Below are 16289 nucleotides of genomic sequence, written 5' to 3'. Positions count from 1 at the left end.
GAAGTCAATAGGAAGATGGGGCCTACAACATATGAGATCTTGCATCCGGAGAAGGGAAAACCGAAGCAGACATACCATGTTAACCTGTTGAAAGCCTGGGAGGAGCGAAGCAGTCCAACATCCGTTACTTCACTACTAGCACGCCAGGTGATAGAGGAAGACGACTCTGAAGGTGTAGTGGAGGCCTGGAAACAGCCGGGAAATGTGGATCTCTCTCACTTGGATGGTAAGAAGCAAGTTGAATTACAAGTTATGTTTGACACTTTCCCCCAACTGTTTGCACAGAAACCTGGCCATACCCATAAGGCGCAGCACTCCATACGAATCAAAGCTGACCAGAATCCCGTACGGCAAGCCTGCTACAGAGTACCAGAGCGGTTGGTGGCGGCATTGAAGACGGAGATACGCTTGATGCTGGAGACGGGAGTCATCGAACCATCTGAGAGTGAGTGGAGTAGTCCAATTGTCATTGTGCCAAAGAAAGATGGATCCCTGAGGGTTTGCATTGACTTTAGGAAACTAAATGCCATCTTGTTCTTTGATGCTTATCCTATGCCCCGGATCGAGGACCTGCTGGAGAGGATTGGGCGGGCAAACTTCATTACCACATTGGATCTCTGTAAGGGGTATTGGCAGGTCCCACTGGAGAGCCAGTCCAGACCCCTCACTGCCTTCAGGACCCCACTAGGCCTCTTCCAGTTCACAGTGATGCCCTTTGGCCTGCATGGAGCCCCGGCAACGTTCCAGAGGCTTATGGACAAGGTGCTTCAAGGCTGTGAGGACTGCAGTGCAGCATATCTGGATGATGTGGTCATCTTCAGCCTGACGTGGGAGGAGCACCAGGAGCACCTCCGTCGAGTCCTAGGTGCAATCAATGCAGCAGGACTTACACTCAACCTACAGAAATGTGAGTGGGCCAAGAAGGAAACGCATTACCTGGGTTATCGGCTGGGGAGAGGCGAAGTCCGGCCTCAGGTGGACAAAGTGGAGGCCATCATGAGAAGCCCAAGACCACGTACCAAGACGCAGGTCCGATCGTTTCTTGGCTTGGTGGGCTGGTACCGTCGTTTCATCCCTCAGTTTGCCACCCTTGCAGCTCCCTTGACAAACCTTACATGCAAGTTGGCCCGTAATCAAGTGGATTGGAGTGAGGAATGTGAAAGGGCCTTTCGAGGGCTGAAGGAGAGGTTATGCTCTTCACCCGTGTTGCAGAGTCCTGACTTTGAACAACGCTTCCTGGTCCAGGTGGATGCCTCAGGAGCGGGGCTTGGAGCAGTACTGGCCCAGGGGGAATCAGGTGAAGAACGTCCCGTGGTGTTTCTCAGCAGGAAACTTCTTCCCCGCGAAACCCGTTATTCCACCATCGAAAAGGAATGCCTTGCCATCAAGTGGGCATTGGATAGCCTGAGGTACTATCTGCTTGGGTGGGAGTTTGACCTCCAGACGGACCACAGAGCCCTTACCTGGATTCAGACAATGAAGGATCGGAATGCCAGGGTAACAAGGTGGTACCTAGAGCTCCAACCTTTCAAGTTCTGTGTTCGACACAAAGCAGGCAAAGAGAATGTCACCGCAGACTACCTATCACGACTGCCATACGTTGTCGCTGCAGGAGAGGAGGGTGGTAGTGTGACATAAAGCCCATGTCACTTAAGACAGTGAGTTAACGCACACACAATTATTGTTTATTCAATCCTGTATACCTAACATCTTCAACTCTTCCCAGGTGGCAACCAGGTGAATCAGATGGGCTGACACAGGGACATACCATCTGATGTTGGCCCAGGGGTGACATGTGATTGTAGCTGAGCTTGTGTGTAGAGTAACATGTTTATGGAAGATGTGATTATGGACATAATCAATACAGGGAGAGGGAAAATGTGGTGTATTAAATAAATGTTAACGAAAGTGTAAACTGGGTTAATTTGTAGTTGATTGATAGTTAAGTGAATGGTTTGGCTAAGGGGAGGGGCTAGGCCTTTAAAAGCCTGCAAGCATTTGTGACTGGGTTCAGTCTGAAAAGTCAGTGTGTGACGGTAGAGTTATTTTTGAAGACACCTTTTTATCAATCTTTTTGAATCTTTGTTTTACTTTGTTTGGACGTCCATTTTTGTAGTTGTGTCACTCCTTTTTTTAAATAAAAGCACCTCATTACTTTGCAACTTCAGCCATTTTGTATTAATTTTTCAACCAACCCGACTCCTTGTAACAGTAAATATCCAGAATTGGGATCAGAGGTCACCTACATAGTCTTCCTTGGAGTTAGACTGCTGAATTTGAGGTGAGACGACTGTTTGTGTTTTTCATGTCAAATTAAAAATATTTAGCTCCTCAGTATTTTTCTTCTAGGCTTTTACACAATGGGTTTATAACAAAACACTTGTTACCCATACAAAGTGTGAAGGGTAAACTATAGTTTAGATTGTGGTTAGCAAGCTAATTAGTTGTCAGATGGTTGTTGGCCTTGATGCTAGCAAGAAATTCAAGTTGGGGTTGGTCGTCACATTTTTTGTGGGGTTGGTTGTCACAATTATCTCAAGGCTGCAGCCAGAAAAGGAACCCAATAACAAAATAAATTGTCAAGCTGTATCCTCACTGACACCCAAGAGAAGGAAAGAATAGAGCAGGAAAAGGCAGCTAGCATGCAAAAGAAAAAAGGACAACAAAATCAAAACAACCCAGTGCATCCCAAGCTAGACCAGCTGCCAAGGCTACAGTAAGTTATGTAGGCCTATTTGTCAACTTGACAAAGCAATTAAACTTTCAAATTTAGTTCTACTTTCTTGCCTTCTTTTTAAGATTATTCCCATTAAGATAACATTGTGACAAACAACCCCATAGTGTTTGACAACCGACCCCTTGATGGGGTTGGTTGTCACAATGTGTAAGGGTGTCTTTGATGATTAATTTCTTCTTTATTACAATAAGATAGAAAAAGTGAGGGGTACACATTTCAAGCCAACACCTTAAGCTTCAATTTAATGTAGGAATTACTATTGAAAGATGTTTAGGTGATGAGCAATTCTCAAGAGAGTAAAAAGTGTGCCTACTTACCCCGTTCTCCCCTAAATAAAGGTTAAAAAAAAAAAAAAAAAATGTTTTTGGTGTCTTACCTCATTGATGAGAAACTGTAGCTGGATGACGGCCGCTCCGGTCTCGTGCTGACAGAAGCACTCCACACCCGGACGACCAAACCTGAGAGTGTCAGTGTTAAGGAATGTAACAGCAAAGATCAAAAGGTCTAGTTTAACGAACCACTATTGTTTTTGTTTGAGTAGACAGCCCAGTATGCAATGTTAGTGGCATGAGCAGCCTGACATGTCTTTTTTTACACATGTACAGTACATAAGCACAGAAAAGAACAAAATGCCTCAGCGTTTGAAGGTCATTTGGTCCTTGCTACACCTCCAGCTCTACCAACTATTTAACATGTTTAAATCAGGTGTTTATAATGACTTGGAAATAATGACCCACGTAAACGGTTGCAGTTATACAGAAAATGATACTATGGAGTGTGCAAGGAATATAGATTTTGAATGAAACATGATTGAGTGTGAGGAAAAAAAGGGGGGATTCGGATATTCAAATAAAAACAAAATGAATCAGCAGTGAAGAGGTGGATATTGTGTGAGCGGATGAGAAAATAATAGCAGGGAGAAAGACAGAAAGAGAGAGAGAGTAAGGATGCAGTTGAAGAGAGATCGACAACTCTGATAAAAGATGCAGAGAGAGAGAGAGAGAGAGAGAGAGAGAGAGAGAGAGAGAGAGAGAGAGAACAGGCGGAGAGGGGGGGCCGGAAGGATGGAGAAGGCTGGAAAAAAATAGCAAGAGAAAGATAGAAAAGGAGAAGGGACTGACAGAGAGTAATAAGCTTGGGGAGAGTAAATGGGTAAGCTTACTGATTACATCCATTCATTCTTACCCATGACTCTCAGGGCTAAGGTGGTGGGGGGTGGCCATTTTTCATACCAGCGGCACATAGAGGTGTAACACCCTGGGGACCACAATATTGTTCATCATTAGTGTGTGTGTGTGTGTGTGTGTGTGTGTGTGTGTGTGTGTGTGTGTGTGTGTGTGTGTGTGTGTGTGTGTGTGTGTGTGTGTGTGTGTGTGTGTGTGCGTGTGTGTGTGTGTGTAAAGGTGGGAGGTAGGTTGTGTGATTCTGCCTGCAGTGGTAGCTAACTAAAACACAGAGTGAACCAAGCATACGCAGGGCTGGATTACTGCACGGGCACACCGGGCACAGGCCCAGGGGCCCAAGGGCTCCGGGGGGCCCTAAGCCAGAGATACTGATAGTAACTTTTCATGTTGCATAGTCAAAGAGCTCGGTCACTGATGTCAATAACAGGGTCCAAAAAGGAATAGCCTAAATATAAGGATACTCATTAAAATGTAACAAGATAGAAATCATCATGGGCCCCTCAACTAGTAGGGGAGAAATACAAAAGCAAGTTAAAATCAACAGCATTAGTAGCTCTGTCTAAGGGTCTCCATGAGGGGCCTTGAAGGCCCCCTCACACATACAGAAATAAGCTTTCTATGTGTGAATTCTAAATTGTTCATAAAAAGTAGCTATCCACCCTTTATCTGTTGAAATGGGCCCCTCTATCATAGAAAATGAGTCTGCAGACCAATCTACTGTACTGTTTTAACAGTTGCAGAGTAAAGAGTGCTGCCTGTTTAAGAAACATCTGAAAAATAATGTTCCTTCTGCATCTCAGGATTTGATATAGCCTCTAAAATTTCCTCTCAAAGTGCACCAGATTGATGCATTTACTTTAAAAAGGACCCCCCAACAAGATACAGGGTCCCAAACTCCTGTGGGAAACAATGACTTCCTTAATATGTTTTTGCTATTAATTGTATGTATATGTGTGGAAAAGGCAGTGTACCTGACTGGATAGGGACGAGTGGCCCTTTAAGAGTGTGTGCCCAGGGGCCCATTATCTCATAATCCGTCTATGAGCATACGGATATGTCAACCCTTACAAATAGAAAACACTCAAGGAAAGAGATATTCCTCCAAACAAATACAAAGCAGAATAAATTAATACATTTAAAAAAACTGAATCTAATCTTGGTAATGGCAATGGTATAGCACCAGCAACAACATAACTTCCAAAAATCAAATTTAAACTCCAATTATCGAGTCCTTCTTTGCCACACTGCCAACTGCACCGTCATTCAGTCCACAGACAGTGTAATTCATTGACCTATAATGCATGCAATCATTGCTGAGGTGTGCAGTGACCATTCCAATGAGCATCTCACTCACTCACTCACGCTCACTCACTCTCCTTTGGACTAATGACACAAGGGCTTCATAAGCAAACAAGCACAACATAGGTATTTCCATCCATTCCTTTTCTTCAAATGTTCCATCATTAGATTAGATGTATACACTCACCGGCCACTTTATTAGGTACAGCGGTTCAATTTCTTGTTAACACATATAACTTATCAGCCAATCACATGGCAGAAGCTCAATGCATTTCGGCATGTAGACCTGGACGGGACAACTTATTGAAGTTAAAACCGAGCAACAGAATGGGGAAAAAAGGGGGTTTAAGTGACTTGGAACATAGCGATGTTGAGGGTGCCAGAAGGGCTGGTCTGAGTATTTCAGAAACTGCTGACCTACTGGGATTTTCAGTCTAAACCATCTCTAGGGTTTACAGAGAATGGCCCGAAAAAGAAAAAAATACCCAGTGAGCGGCATTTGTGTGGACGTAAAATGCCTTGTTGAAGTCAGAGGTCAGTGGAGGATGGGCATACTGGTTTGAGATGATAGAAAGGCAACAGTAACTCAAATAACCACTCGTTACAACCAGGGTATGCAGAATACCATCTCTGAATGCAAAACACGACCAACCTTGAAGCAGATGGGCTACAGCAGCAGAAGACCCCACCTGGTGCCACTCCTGTCAGCTAAAAACAGGAAACTGAGGCTACAATTCTCAAAGGATCACCAATATTGGAAAATCATGCCTGGTCTGAGGAGTCTCGATTTCAGTTGTGACATTTAGATCGCAGGTTCAGAATTTGGCATAAACAACATGAAAGTATGGATTCATCCTGCAATGCACCATCAACCATGCCAACCTTTCTTCACCATTCTGATGCTCGGTTTGACTTCAGTACATTGTCTTGACCATGTCTAAATGCATAAATGCATTAAATTGCTGCCATGTGATTGGCTGATTAGCTTGTTGTTCTTATAAGCCATTGAACAGGTGTACCTAATAAAGTGGCCGGTGAGTGTATACAGTATACATCTTCTCCATCTGTTGCTGTGAGTAGGCTGCGCTAATAGCAAGTACAACCAATAAATATTTCAATTAACACTGGATCAAACCAATATGTGTGACCGGGAAAGGTATCAAAATGTTGTACCCACTAAGAATATGTTTTAATGCCCCATCACCAGCTTAATGTTTTGGTTGGACAAAGCAGGTGGCTGTTTTCTGCGGAAAAAATAAAAAATAAAATCATTCTAAAACCAACTTAATGCTACCTGACCAGCACAGACAAAGGCAGTAAAACAGGCGAATGTACAGTAGTGGAGCATTAAGAATGTAAAGAACCAGATTTTTATGTAGTCTAACAGAGCTAAATTAGTGAATATTGAGTTTTCAAGTTCAACAATCGTGAATTAGCAATTGTGATCCATCCTGTCAGTGCTGCAAATCACTGAGGAAGTTCTAAAATGATATACAAAAGCCTTGGATCTTTTGAGAAATACACAAGGTCTGACTGAAATCCAACCAGATTTATCAGAAAAAGGTTCTGACGGTCAGTCATAAGTCACAGCTGAGCATATGCATCAGCGTGATACAGTATGGGCTCTGTGCTGACCTGAAAAGCTGCCTATGATCTCTGCAGGTGGATTAAGCTCTGTCCTTTTCCTCCTGGACAGGCCATTAAAGGACTTCAGCTCTGAGCCATTGGTGCCCTTAGCAAGAGATATCCACCAGCTCCACTGCTGTGATATGGCCAGAAAGCCCCAAGGGACATTGAGCAGACCTAAACTATGACGAAAAAAATACCAAATATACCACATACAGGTATACCAGTTTCTCAACAGAAATCACAGCATGAAGTTTGAGTCCTTGCAATGGTCCACACATGCAACATGACCACTGCCACATTAGAGGCATTTTTTAATGGTTACCAAAATGATCTATATGTAGGCCTACATGTCAATTACATAAATTCTTGTGTTTATCTGAAACGACATAAACAACACGAATGCATTTCACTCAACTGTCAAACAGAGACCTTCCAGAAGAAGTTTGAGTGGCGGTTTCAACGGTGGTGCCTGTCCTCAAAGAATGTGAAATATACGGTGTGACAGAGGGTCACAACTGCACCAAACATTTAAAGTTTTCAAGATTTGTTCACTGCAAGAACTAACACATAAAAAAGTACTCTTGACTATAAGAGAGAGGTAGAAAAAAAAGCTCATTAGCACACACCAAATCACTGTCACAACAAGAGAAGGGGAACAGAACCAAAAGCCCAATGGTCTGTCCACTTACTTGACCGAGCTTGGCCCAGGTTCCTCAAGGATTCTGCTGCCGGATAAACTGTCACGGTCTTGGGAAAGGGCCACTGACGTCCATGTAGGTCAAAATGTGCAAGTAAGACCGAGCAAAGCTTAGATCAGCTCATTTAATGAGGGTTGTGATGTACGCTATGCCTAAAAGCTTTCCTCGAGTTTTTCTTTTAATTGATTCCCAGCTCAGAAGGGGAAAAGTGACGAGACAGCGCTTTCGGCACAGTTCAGCCCCAAAGCATAAAGAAATAGTCCCCACCACCTTGACGTGTCAATTGAATTACTGCTTGAACATGAAGGTAATCACTGGTGGCTGGGCTATTTGTCTTCATAAACTGTAGAGAAATGTATCTGCAGTAAGTTAATCAATGCTCACTGGACTGAGGAAAAGAGAGTAACCCTAAACTTGGAAGCACAACAAAAATGCAGTTACGTTAGTTTTTCCTAAAGCATCGCAAACATCAAGGTACTAAAGCAACTCCAAATCCTCCCACTCTTCTGATATGTCTAGTGCAACATCTGTACATATATAGTTTGGGCTTCATATCTGCACAGAAAGCAATTGAGCATTCTAACAACAGCCAGAGTCCATCCAATTTCAAAATGAATTAATTGAAAACTATTTTTCCTAATGTTGCCTGGCAACCAAAACCTTTCGGGCGGCCTTGAAAAGAGAGAGGGAGGGAGGGAGGGATTTAAGGTTGTGTTTTTTAAACTGCTCACATTGCCTTCTCTCTGAAGAGACGCGGCCCCATCCCACACAAACATTATCATGAAGTGCACACACACACACATTGACATGATCATGAAAAAAAACCTGCTTAATGAATTGAAACCATTCCAGAGGGGGGAGGGAGGATAGGGGACTTGCTTTTGTTGTTCATGTTTCAAGTGAACATGTTAGCATAATAGCTATTATGAAAACGCAGCAGGCAACAACAAGACTTTGGATCCAATGGAGCTTTACTGCATGAAAAGGTGTGCAAAGACTTCATCTCACCACAAGAAACAGAATTTTACTAGAAACTCCTTCTGTGTGTAACTCTCTTTACAATGACATGTGTACTACTTCATGAGTACCGTAGTAGAGCTCGTCTAAATACTTGTGTAGGGGCATTTTCAATTTGTGCATGAAACAAACTGTATTTGCTGCTTTGCACTTTAATACTACCAGAGTGTCTGGTTTAACCTTCCCGAGCCGCAGTGGTGTGTTCACTTGTATTCGGGAAATGGGAGCTTCAGACTCAGTAGCACTGACTTCACTCATATCATTAACTAATGATGATCATACACTGTCACAAGAAAAAATGATCGCTCCATCTTCAGAGTAATACATACTCTGTCCTTTACTGCCTATTCTATCGAATGCCCCTTCTGCTGCGCTCAATATGTAATGGTAATTCAATATTTTTCCAAGCAACATGAAAGCTTTTACATTTGTTTTCCCTAACCTCGAGCACTAGGCAGCTATTTACCACAATTGTATCAAAATGGGTTTTCTCTGGCCGCGTGTCGTTACAACGATTTCACGCCAGGCTTGGAAATAACATAACTTCAATTTCTGAAGGTTGTTTTTTTCCCATCTCTGGCTTTTGACACGGTATAACAACGTTTACAAAACATTTCACGGATTTAATAAAAAACAGACAGTGTAGGATTCAAGAGATAATGAACAATAATGAACACGATCATAACTTTTTATGAACCTTGAACCAAATGGAAGGTGCATTACTTGGCTATTAATTAACTGCATTTAACCCATAATATTTTCTGAGGTAAAGAAACATGTGGATACTCCTCATTCATCTGCAGAGCCAACAGTGTTTGTTTGGAACAAAAATAGCAACGAGAAAAGAAAGTCAGATCATTGGTCACACCTTGACTGACAAGTGATAACAAACTGCTCATCGTACATGTTTAATTGAAGTCTTCTGAGCTCTACAAACGGCAGTATAAAAAAATTAAACCCAAAAGAAAATGAGCACATGCCTTATCCTGACTTTACCAGAAAAGTTCCTCGACATCTCAGTTGCCAGAGTCTATTTTCTTTGGCCCATGTATTTTGACAAACACGGCCCCCATAGCTCCACAGCATGAAGCTCCGTACACACGGGACAGGGCTCGGTAGGAGATGTGTCACAGTTGCTGACAAAAGCATTTTACTCATTCCAATTTAAACAAGCGAGGTCTATATCTGGCTCCGTTGCCCTCTCACCACACTGTCCCTATAAGTGGACAGACTGACCGCGGGCGGGAAGGAAGACGGGAAAGGGAGAGGAAAGACAAGAGAGCCAAAAGAAGCCGAAAAGTGGGTCAGGCCTCATGTCCTGTCAAGTCCGATGACATTTCCGTGAGCTAAACCTGGAAGGACAGAGTTTGACTGATAATTCACTTTTCTACTGCTCGTCTTGCTGTTATTTTTGGCAAAGCCACAGGCGACCTCCAACTTCGCAAATAAAGCTTGTGTGTCACTGACAGGGCATCTGGCAAAGTTGTCATGGAGAGATGTTGGCTGAGTTATTAAAGCGGGAAGGAGTCTTCAGTTTTTTTTTATGAAACCATGTAATCCAGGAATAGAGTTGATCGTGATCGGTAGAATAGAATCGCGACTAGCCTGTATTTCACAGAAATAGAGACAAGGGGCTGGCTCTCTGCCTGTCTGCTTTCCTCAAACATGTCACACCTCTGTATATTTTTAAAGGTGCACTAAGTAACTTTGGGTGTGTCAGAGAAGTGAACATTGTCAAAGGTATATTCTCATAATTGAATAAACAAACTTTCAGAAGAGGGGAATTGGATCCCTGGAGCACTGTTTGAAGTTAGAAAGCTATACTTTAAAAGTTACTGTTTCACTGTTGTTGTTTACAGCAGCAGGGCCCACATGTTTGTTCACAAACATATTCCAGCCCAACCTTTTGTTTCAGGTGCCTCAAAATAATTTGGTTTTGATATATGATGATAGAATAGGTTTTAGAAGAGAAAATATGTTTTGTAAACCAACTGCACGCTTTGCAAATGTAAACAAATTCCCCCTTCCCTGAAACTGCATAGTGCACCTTTAATTCTGCAAAGTATAAGAAAATAATAAAAATAAATGAAGGACGGAACGGGACACGGCTTTAGACGAGAAGGGAAAGCTCCGGGAGGTTGGGAACAAGGCGGTCTTTCGGCTGGACAAAGAAGAGAGGCGATAGAGCATTTTAACATGCGCCAGAGCGATGAAAGAGGATGGTACACAGATAAAGACATGGCAGTGGGGTAGACGGAAAGACGGTAAAACGGAGGAGATATCACAGAGGCAGAAACACACTGAAGCAGGAAAAGAGAAGAAGAGAAAGGTGATTAATGGAGGGATAAAGAGAAGAAAGGAACGAGGGAGAGGCAACCGAGAGAAAGAAAGCACCAGAAAGAGCAAATGGGCTGGGAGCACTGAGTTGCTCTAACGCTGGGAGCCTGGAGTGACGTCAAAGGCGTCCATTCAAACATCACTTCTGCCAGGGAAAGAGGCGGGCCTTAGTGGAACAGGCTGCTCTGCACTGCACTGCACTGGACCAAGAGACGGCAATGAGGCGATTGAAGTTGGGGAGGTAAAAAAAACTAAAACAGAAGGAACAAAGGGGGGGGGGGGGGGGGCTATGCAAAAATGTTAGACAGAGAAATGAAACAGATGGGGAAATAATAAAAAATATGAAATGCCTTCACAACAACAAACCAAGGAGACGACGCAGCAATAAGCCTGGAGGAAGACATTTTTTTTTTGACCCTGCCAAAGACCCCCCCTTCTCCCCCTTCCCCCTAACAATACGCATTACTCCGCTCCCATTTGGCGGTGATCCCCACAAATCATCCATAATGCTGCTGCTGCCCCATCTTGACCTCAACCTGCCTGAACGCTCCCATGTCACCCATCACCTGCCCTCCCCTTTCCCTCTGGCTGCCTGCGGCTGTTTGCATCCAATTTAAAGGGCTGCTGAGGGATGCTGCATTCCCCATTCCTCCAGGCCAAACAACGCAGCCCTTCTCTATAGGGCCGGTATATACTCGGCTATTACCAGGCACTTAGCACAGCCTTCCTTAAGTCAGCCTTTTTTCTTTTTTTTTTGCCCCACCCTGACTTGGCACATTTGATGATGGTTTTATTATGTTTTTTATATTAGTTGTAAAAGTGCATCATATAAGGGGGGAGGGGGGGGATGATGTTCCAAATGCCTTTAAGTGTATCAGTTAATTCATAGTGTTCTCTTGACACATTGCAGTCGCCGTACTTCCTTACAGGTTTTGCAACAAAAGTTAATTTGGAAATGTACTCCCTCTGATAAACACTGTCAAATATTGCTGTCATTCTTTACAGCACTGTAAGAATGACAGCTTATCCACAGCATATCCAGGCACCTCACTCACTTTACAATGCTGACATGGTTTTCTTGGTTTCTATGGGGTGGAACATGCTCAGGGCAGAGGAGGTCAGCGCAGGGCATTTTTTTTTTTTTTTTTTTTTTGCTGAACAGCACACTGGGCTTGTTCAAATTTGAAAGCGTCTCAAATTGAGCAAAAAAATTTGCTATAAACCGGTTTTGGAGCTGTCGCTTAGCAACAGCAGGAACAATGACTAGCATCCTAAACCAAGGTGCTGGTGCGTACTGCAAGCTTTTTTTTTAAATAAAATAAAAAACCTGTAGACAAAGGTCTCCACCCTCTGACTTTTAGAGCTATTCAGGGATCCCAAGACTTATTTGTGTTCATTTGTTTTCCGCTCCCCTCCCTCTGCGAAGGCATTCAGGTATAGCACCAAATACATCAATGATAGAGGAGTGCAGGCAAGCCAAGAGATTCACGCTCCCTCATGAATAACCAGAGTCTCACATGGAAAACCAGGCACACACGCATTGTCACGCAATCACAGTCAAATGCAAGAAAAAGTAAAAAGACACACGATCCGCAGGCGCCAACGCACAGCAACACACACACACACACACCAAGGAAAACCCAGAGTTGAGCAAAACTGGTGATTCATTTGTTTAACACGGTCTTGTATAAATAATCTCCCCTGACACATTTGATTTATTATGCAGGCAAACAATTAAACTGCAATGGGCCCACCGAGTATTTGTTGCTGCCTCAGCTTCCTCACACTCACCTTGGAAGGCATTGCGAGACACACACACACACACACACACACACACACACACACACACACACACACACACACACACACACACACACACACACACACACACACACACACACACACACGCACACAATCTTATTGTGTATATAACCCCCTCTCCCTAAGATCCATTTGGATGTCATTCTTGACAATGGCCATTTGCTAAGGTGAACAGTAATCCCAATGCACATGAAAAACGAGGCTCGCACTGGAGTTTGCAGGTAAGAGATGGAGGAGGAGAGATGCTACAAAATGAGGATCATGCCAGTATCACTCCATGTGTCTACACAATCTGACAGCGCCAAACAGTCTCATGCCTTGTCTTGATCACCCTGTAGAGGGCAAGAAAAGAATATTACACACATCACTTTTAACTTGAATACTGATCTGGATTCATTCATTGTAGGGATAAATATAAGACAAACTAGCCACCGTCCTCTTGTAAAACTCCCTCACTGACCTGTGCAGATTATAATGGACCACAATGCTAAACTACAAAGGGCTAAGTAGCCATTTCTACTAGAATTACCTCTCTATTAAGAAACATTGTCTATGAATTAGTCTGGGCCTGAGCCAGCACACGCGAAGGCCAGACGGGCACAGTGCTGATGCGCAGTTAAAAAATAGTAACCCCCCCCCCCCCCCCCCAATGCTGTAGGGATAATGCGGATTGTTGATTTCTGGAGCATGGCCAGTTCTGCCCTGTAAGTAGGGTGTTAATAACCCAGGACATCGTCTAATTTTAGCGGGACAACTCAGCACGGAGCTACTGTACATCCACCGTGAGGCAAATATTTGAAAAGAGATTAGATAAAGGGAGGGAGGGAGAGAGGGGGAAGGAATAGAAAAAAAAGCGGAGGGTGGGCGCAGAGGAGGAGCGAGGTTGAGATAAAGGGGAAGCGGGAGGGTGTAAAAAGAGTAAACTATGAGCGAAGAAATGTTGAGTCAGCAGAAGAGCTTGTGGCCAAAACCCCTCCTGGCAAAGAATGCACAGCATAGCAGAGAAAATGAGAAATGCCGAAAAAAGACAAGGGGGCAAAAATATGTCGAATAGAACAGGACAGGGGGAGAGGGAAGAGACAGAGGGAGGGGGAAGTGAAGAGGGAGGGATATTCAATGAATAGGAAAGGAAATCACAAGAATATAGTCCGTACAAACAAACCTGGACATTTTCTCTACCGTGATATGAATAGGACGGACATGTGATTGTTAGTTATGCTACTGTGACTGTCAACACTGTTTAATAGTCTCATTTACATTAGTGTGACACACAGCAGCTTAACAGTAATCATAAATTCTGCTGTTGTGATAGCAATGCAAAGCCAGTTAAAGGATTATGTTCCAACAGGCGGCTAGACATAACAATGCCTCTGCAAGTGACAAGTGGCTGCAAATTCTGCTTTAAAAGTTGACTTTATTGTAATTGTGGCCTGTGCTGAACTGCTTCTGAAGACCAGAATGAAGACCTCATGCATTTGCAAGTAGTCGAGTAAACAAGTCTAATGGAGACAATTTGATCCCAAATTGAAGTAAATTCCCTCTTTGGGATCTGGGTGAGTACAATTCACACCGGTTTTGTTTTGTTCGTTGTTACGTGTCTATCTCACGCAGCCGCATAATCAGCATGGTTTAAAGGTGAATATATGTATAAAACATGAGTTCTGGCCTGTGGACGAGTGCAAGGACACAGAATACATCTGCTGCTAGCAAACGAGCGCTCTGAACCCCACTTGGCCAATTACGGTGTAAACTGCGATAGAAGCAGAGGCTCTCCACTCTCTCCGCAGTCTACATCAAATGTGCCCAGTGATTTCATAATGTAGTTTTCATCTTCAGCTACAAACCCTGCTGTGACCCAACATTCACAGATTTTTGTGTTGCCCAAAAATTAATTGGGCGATGTTTGGTCTAATTTATCCAAGGTTTGAGGTCCATTGGGGAACACATTCAGCATGAACATATCTTAATATAAACATTTAAAAAATGTAAGACTAACCCTTATCTTGCTATTGAATATAAGCATTAGCTAACTTAATTTTTACCCTTTAGCTTTATGGATTAAAATGCTATAGGATAAGACTATAAAAGTTAAACTAATGCTTTCTATTCCTGTGGCCAACACACAGCCGAAAAACAATGTTTAAAACGCAGCAGATTAAGTCAAATTTATTTTTTAGCTTATGTTAGCGTAGCTGTAACAATTTTGCTGAGTCATATGACTCAGCAACATTTTTACAGCTACTAACATTTACACAATGTCAGGCATTTTGAAGAGATATTCTAGTAACATAATTTTAAGTGTTAAAAATGGTACTAATGTGAAAGGTTAGCTAGTTTTTATTACCCCTCGAGAGCTTTTTTTTTACCTTTAATTTGAATAAATATTAAATAATTTTATTTCTGAATTCATTCTCAAAAGGATTGTCTGTTTTAATGGTGTCAGATAAATGTCAACGTAATTATTTTGTCATGTAGGAAAAGACAATGTAATTAGATAAGTGTAGCATACAATATGGCTATGGCCTATACGAAAGTGCAAGGAAGAATACAGAAGTGCAGCTAAAATCCAAACCACAGTGATTCAGGTAGAAGCTACAACAATACTGAACACACAGATAATTTCAAATACAGAGCATTCACAGTAGTCTCAGCACAGATGAACAAATGTATCCTCCATAGACTAAGGAAGGAGGCTGTCACATAGGTCAATGGTGGTTGGCCCTGCTACGGTACGCAATTCTCCCCCACCCCTGCTGTGAGGCTGTATCTGAAATGTATGCCACCAAGTCTTGGCTTGACACAGTGGTGCTAAAGTGGGCTAATGGAAAACCCCTGTATGTGTCTGTATGTGTAAGTTACATGCAGACTCGGAGAGGAAAGAACTCCACAAATTGGCAACAAAGCCAAACAGATATCATATATCATGGAGCGAAAGAGAGAGTCAGTTGGTTCAATCCGTCTCCTCTGTAGCCACATGTTCACCTGCTGGCCTCAGATTAAATCCCAGCCAAACTACTTATCCTGCTTTCTGTGTCCTTCTACCTTCCAATGATAATCATCCATCACCTGTTCAAGTGATTCAAGTCTAAGTATCTCTATTATTACAATGTCGAGTCTTGCCTGATGTTGAAACTTCAACTTGGATATTGAACAAGCCTCAATCACCACTCTACTCTAGTAGTTGGAAGCTGGCCTACTATGTTTATCTGTTTAATGTTAAACCTGAATTACTTTATGTATTTGGCAACTCAGGAGTGGCTAAATACAATCCATGAACTCAACACTGACAGATTGTCACATTTTATAATTATTTGTTGTTGTGTTTCTGGCCACTTGACAACTGTGGGTCCAATACATTCCCTTTCCTTTTATGCTCTGTTTGGGCCTCCACCAACTCCGTAGAAAATGATATGGCCAGTAAGACAATAAATGCTCCACACAATAATATTTAGATGTTAACCATGTTTACCAGGTAGTTGCTAGCTAGCTTTGTCAGTTCACCATTTAGTGATGGGCAGGTTGCAGTAACAGTTGTTTTTTTGGAGACCAAAATAATAGATTATCAAA

At 42.8% G+C, this 16289-nt stretch overlaps 1 protein-coding gene across 1 annotated transcript in view; it reads right to left on the bottom strand.

Moving 5' to 3' along the window:
* Positions 1-16289, bottom strand: part of stxbp5a (syntaxin binding protein 5a (tomosyn)) — a gene marked incomplete at both ends in the record, with an annotated part of 120052 nt that overhangs the window by 74464 nt on the left and 29299 nt on the right. The window contains one exon of the mRNA XM_080048200.1: positions 3114-3195. Coding sequence (XP_079904326.1) covers positions 3114-3195 — 82 coding nt within the window. The remainder of the gene's footprint in view (positions 1-3113; positions 3196-16289) is intronic.

Source organism: Ammodytes marinus (genome assembly GCF_949987685.1).
Source record: "Ammodytes marinus genome assembly, chromosome: 19".
NCBI lineage: Eukaryota > Metazoa > Chordata > Actinopteri > Uranoscopiformes > Ammodytidae > Ammodytes > Ammodytes marinus.
The sequence above is the reverse complement of the archived record's forward strand: the minus strand, read 5'-3'. Positions and strand labels throughout refer to the sequence as shown.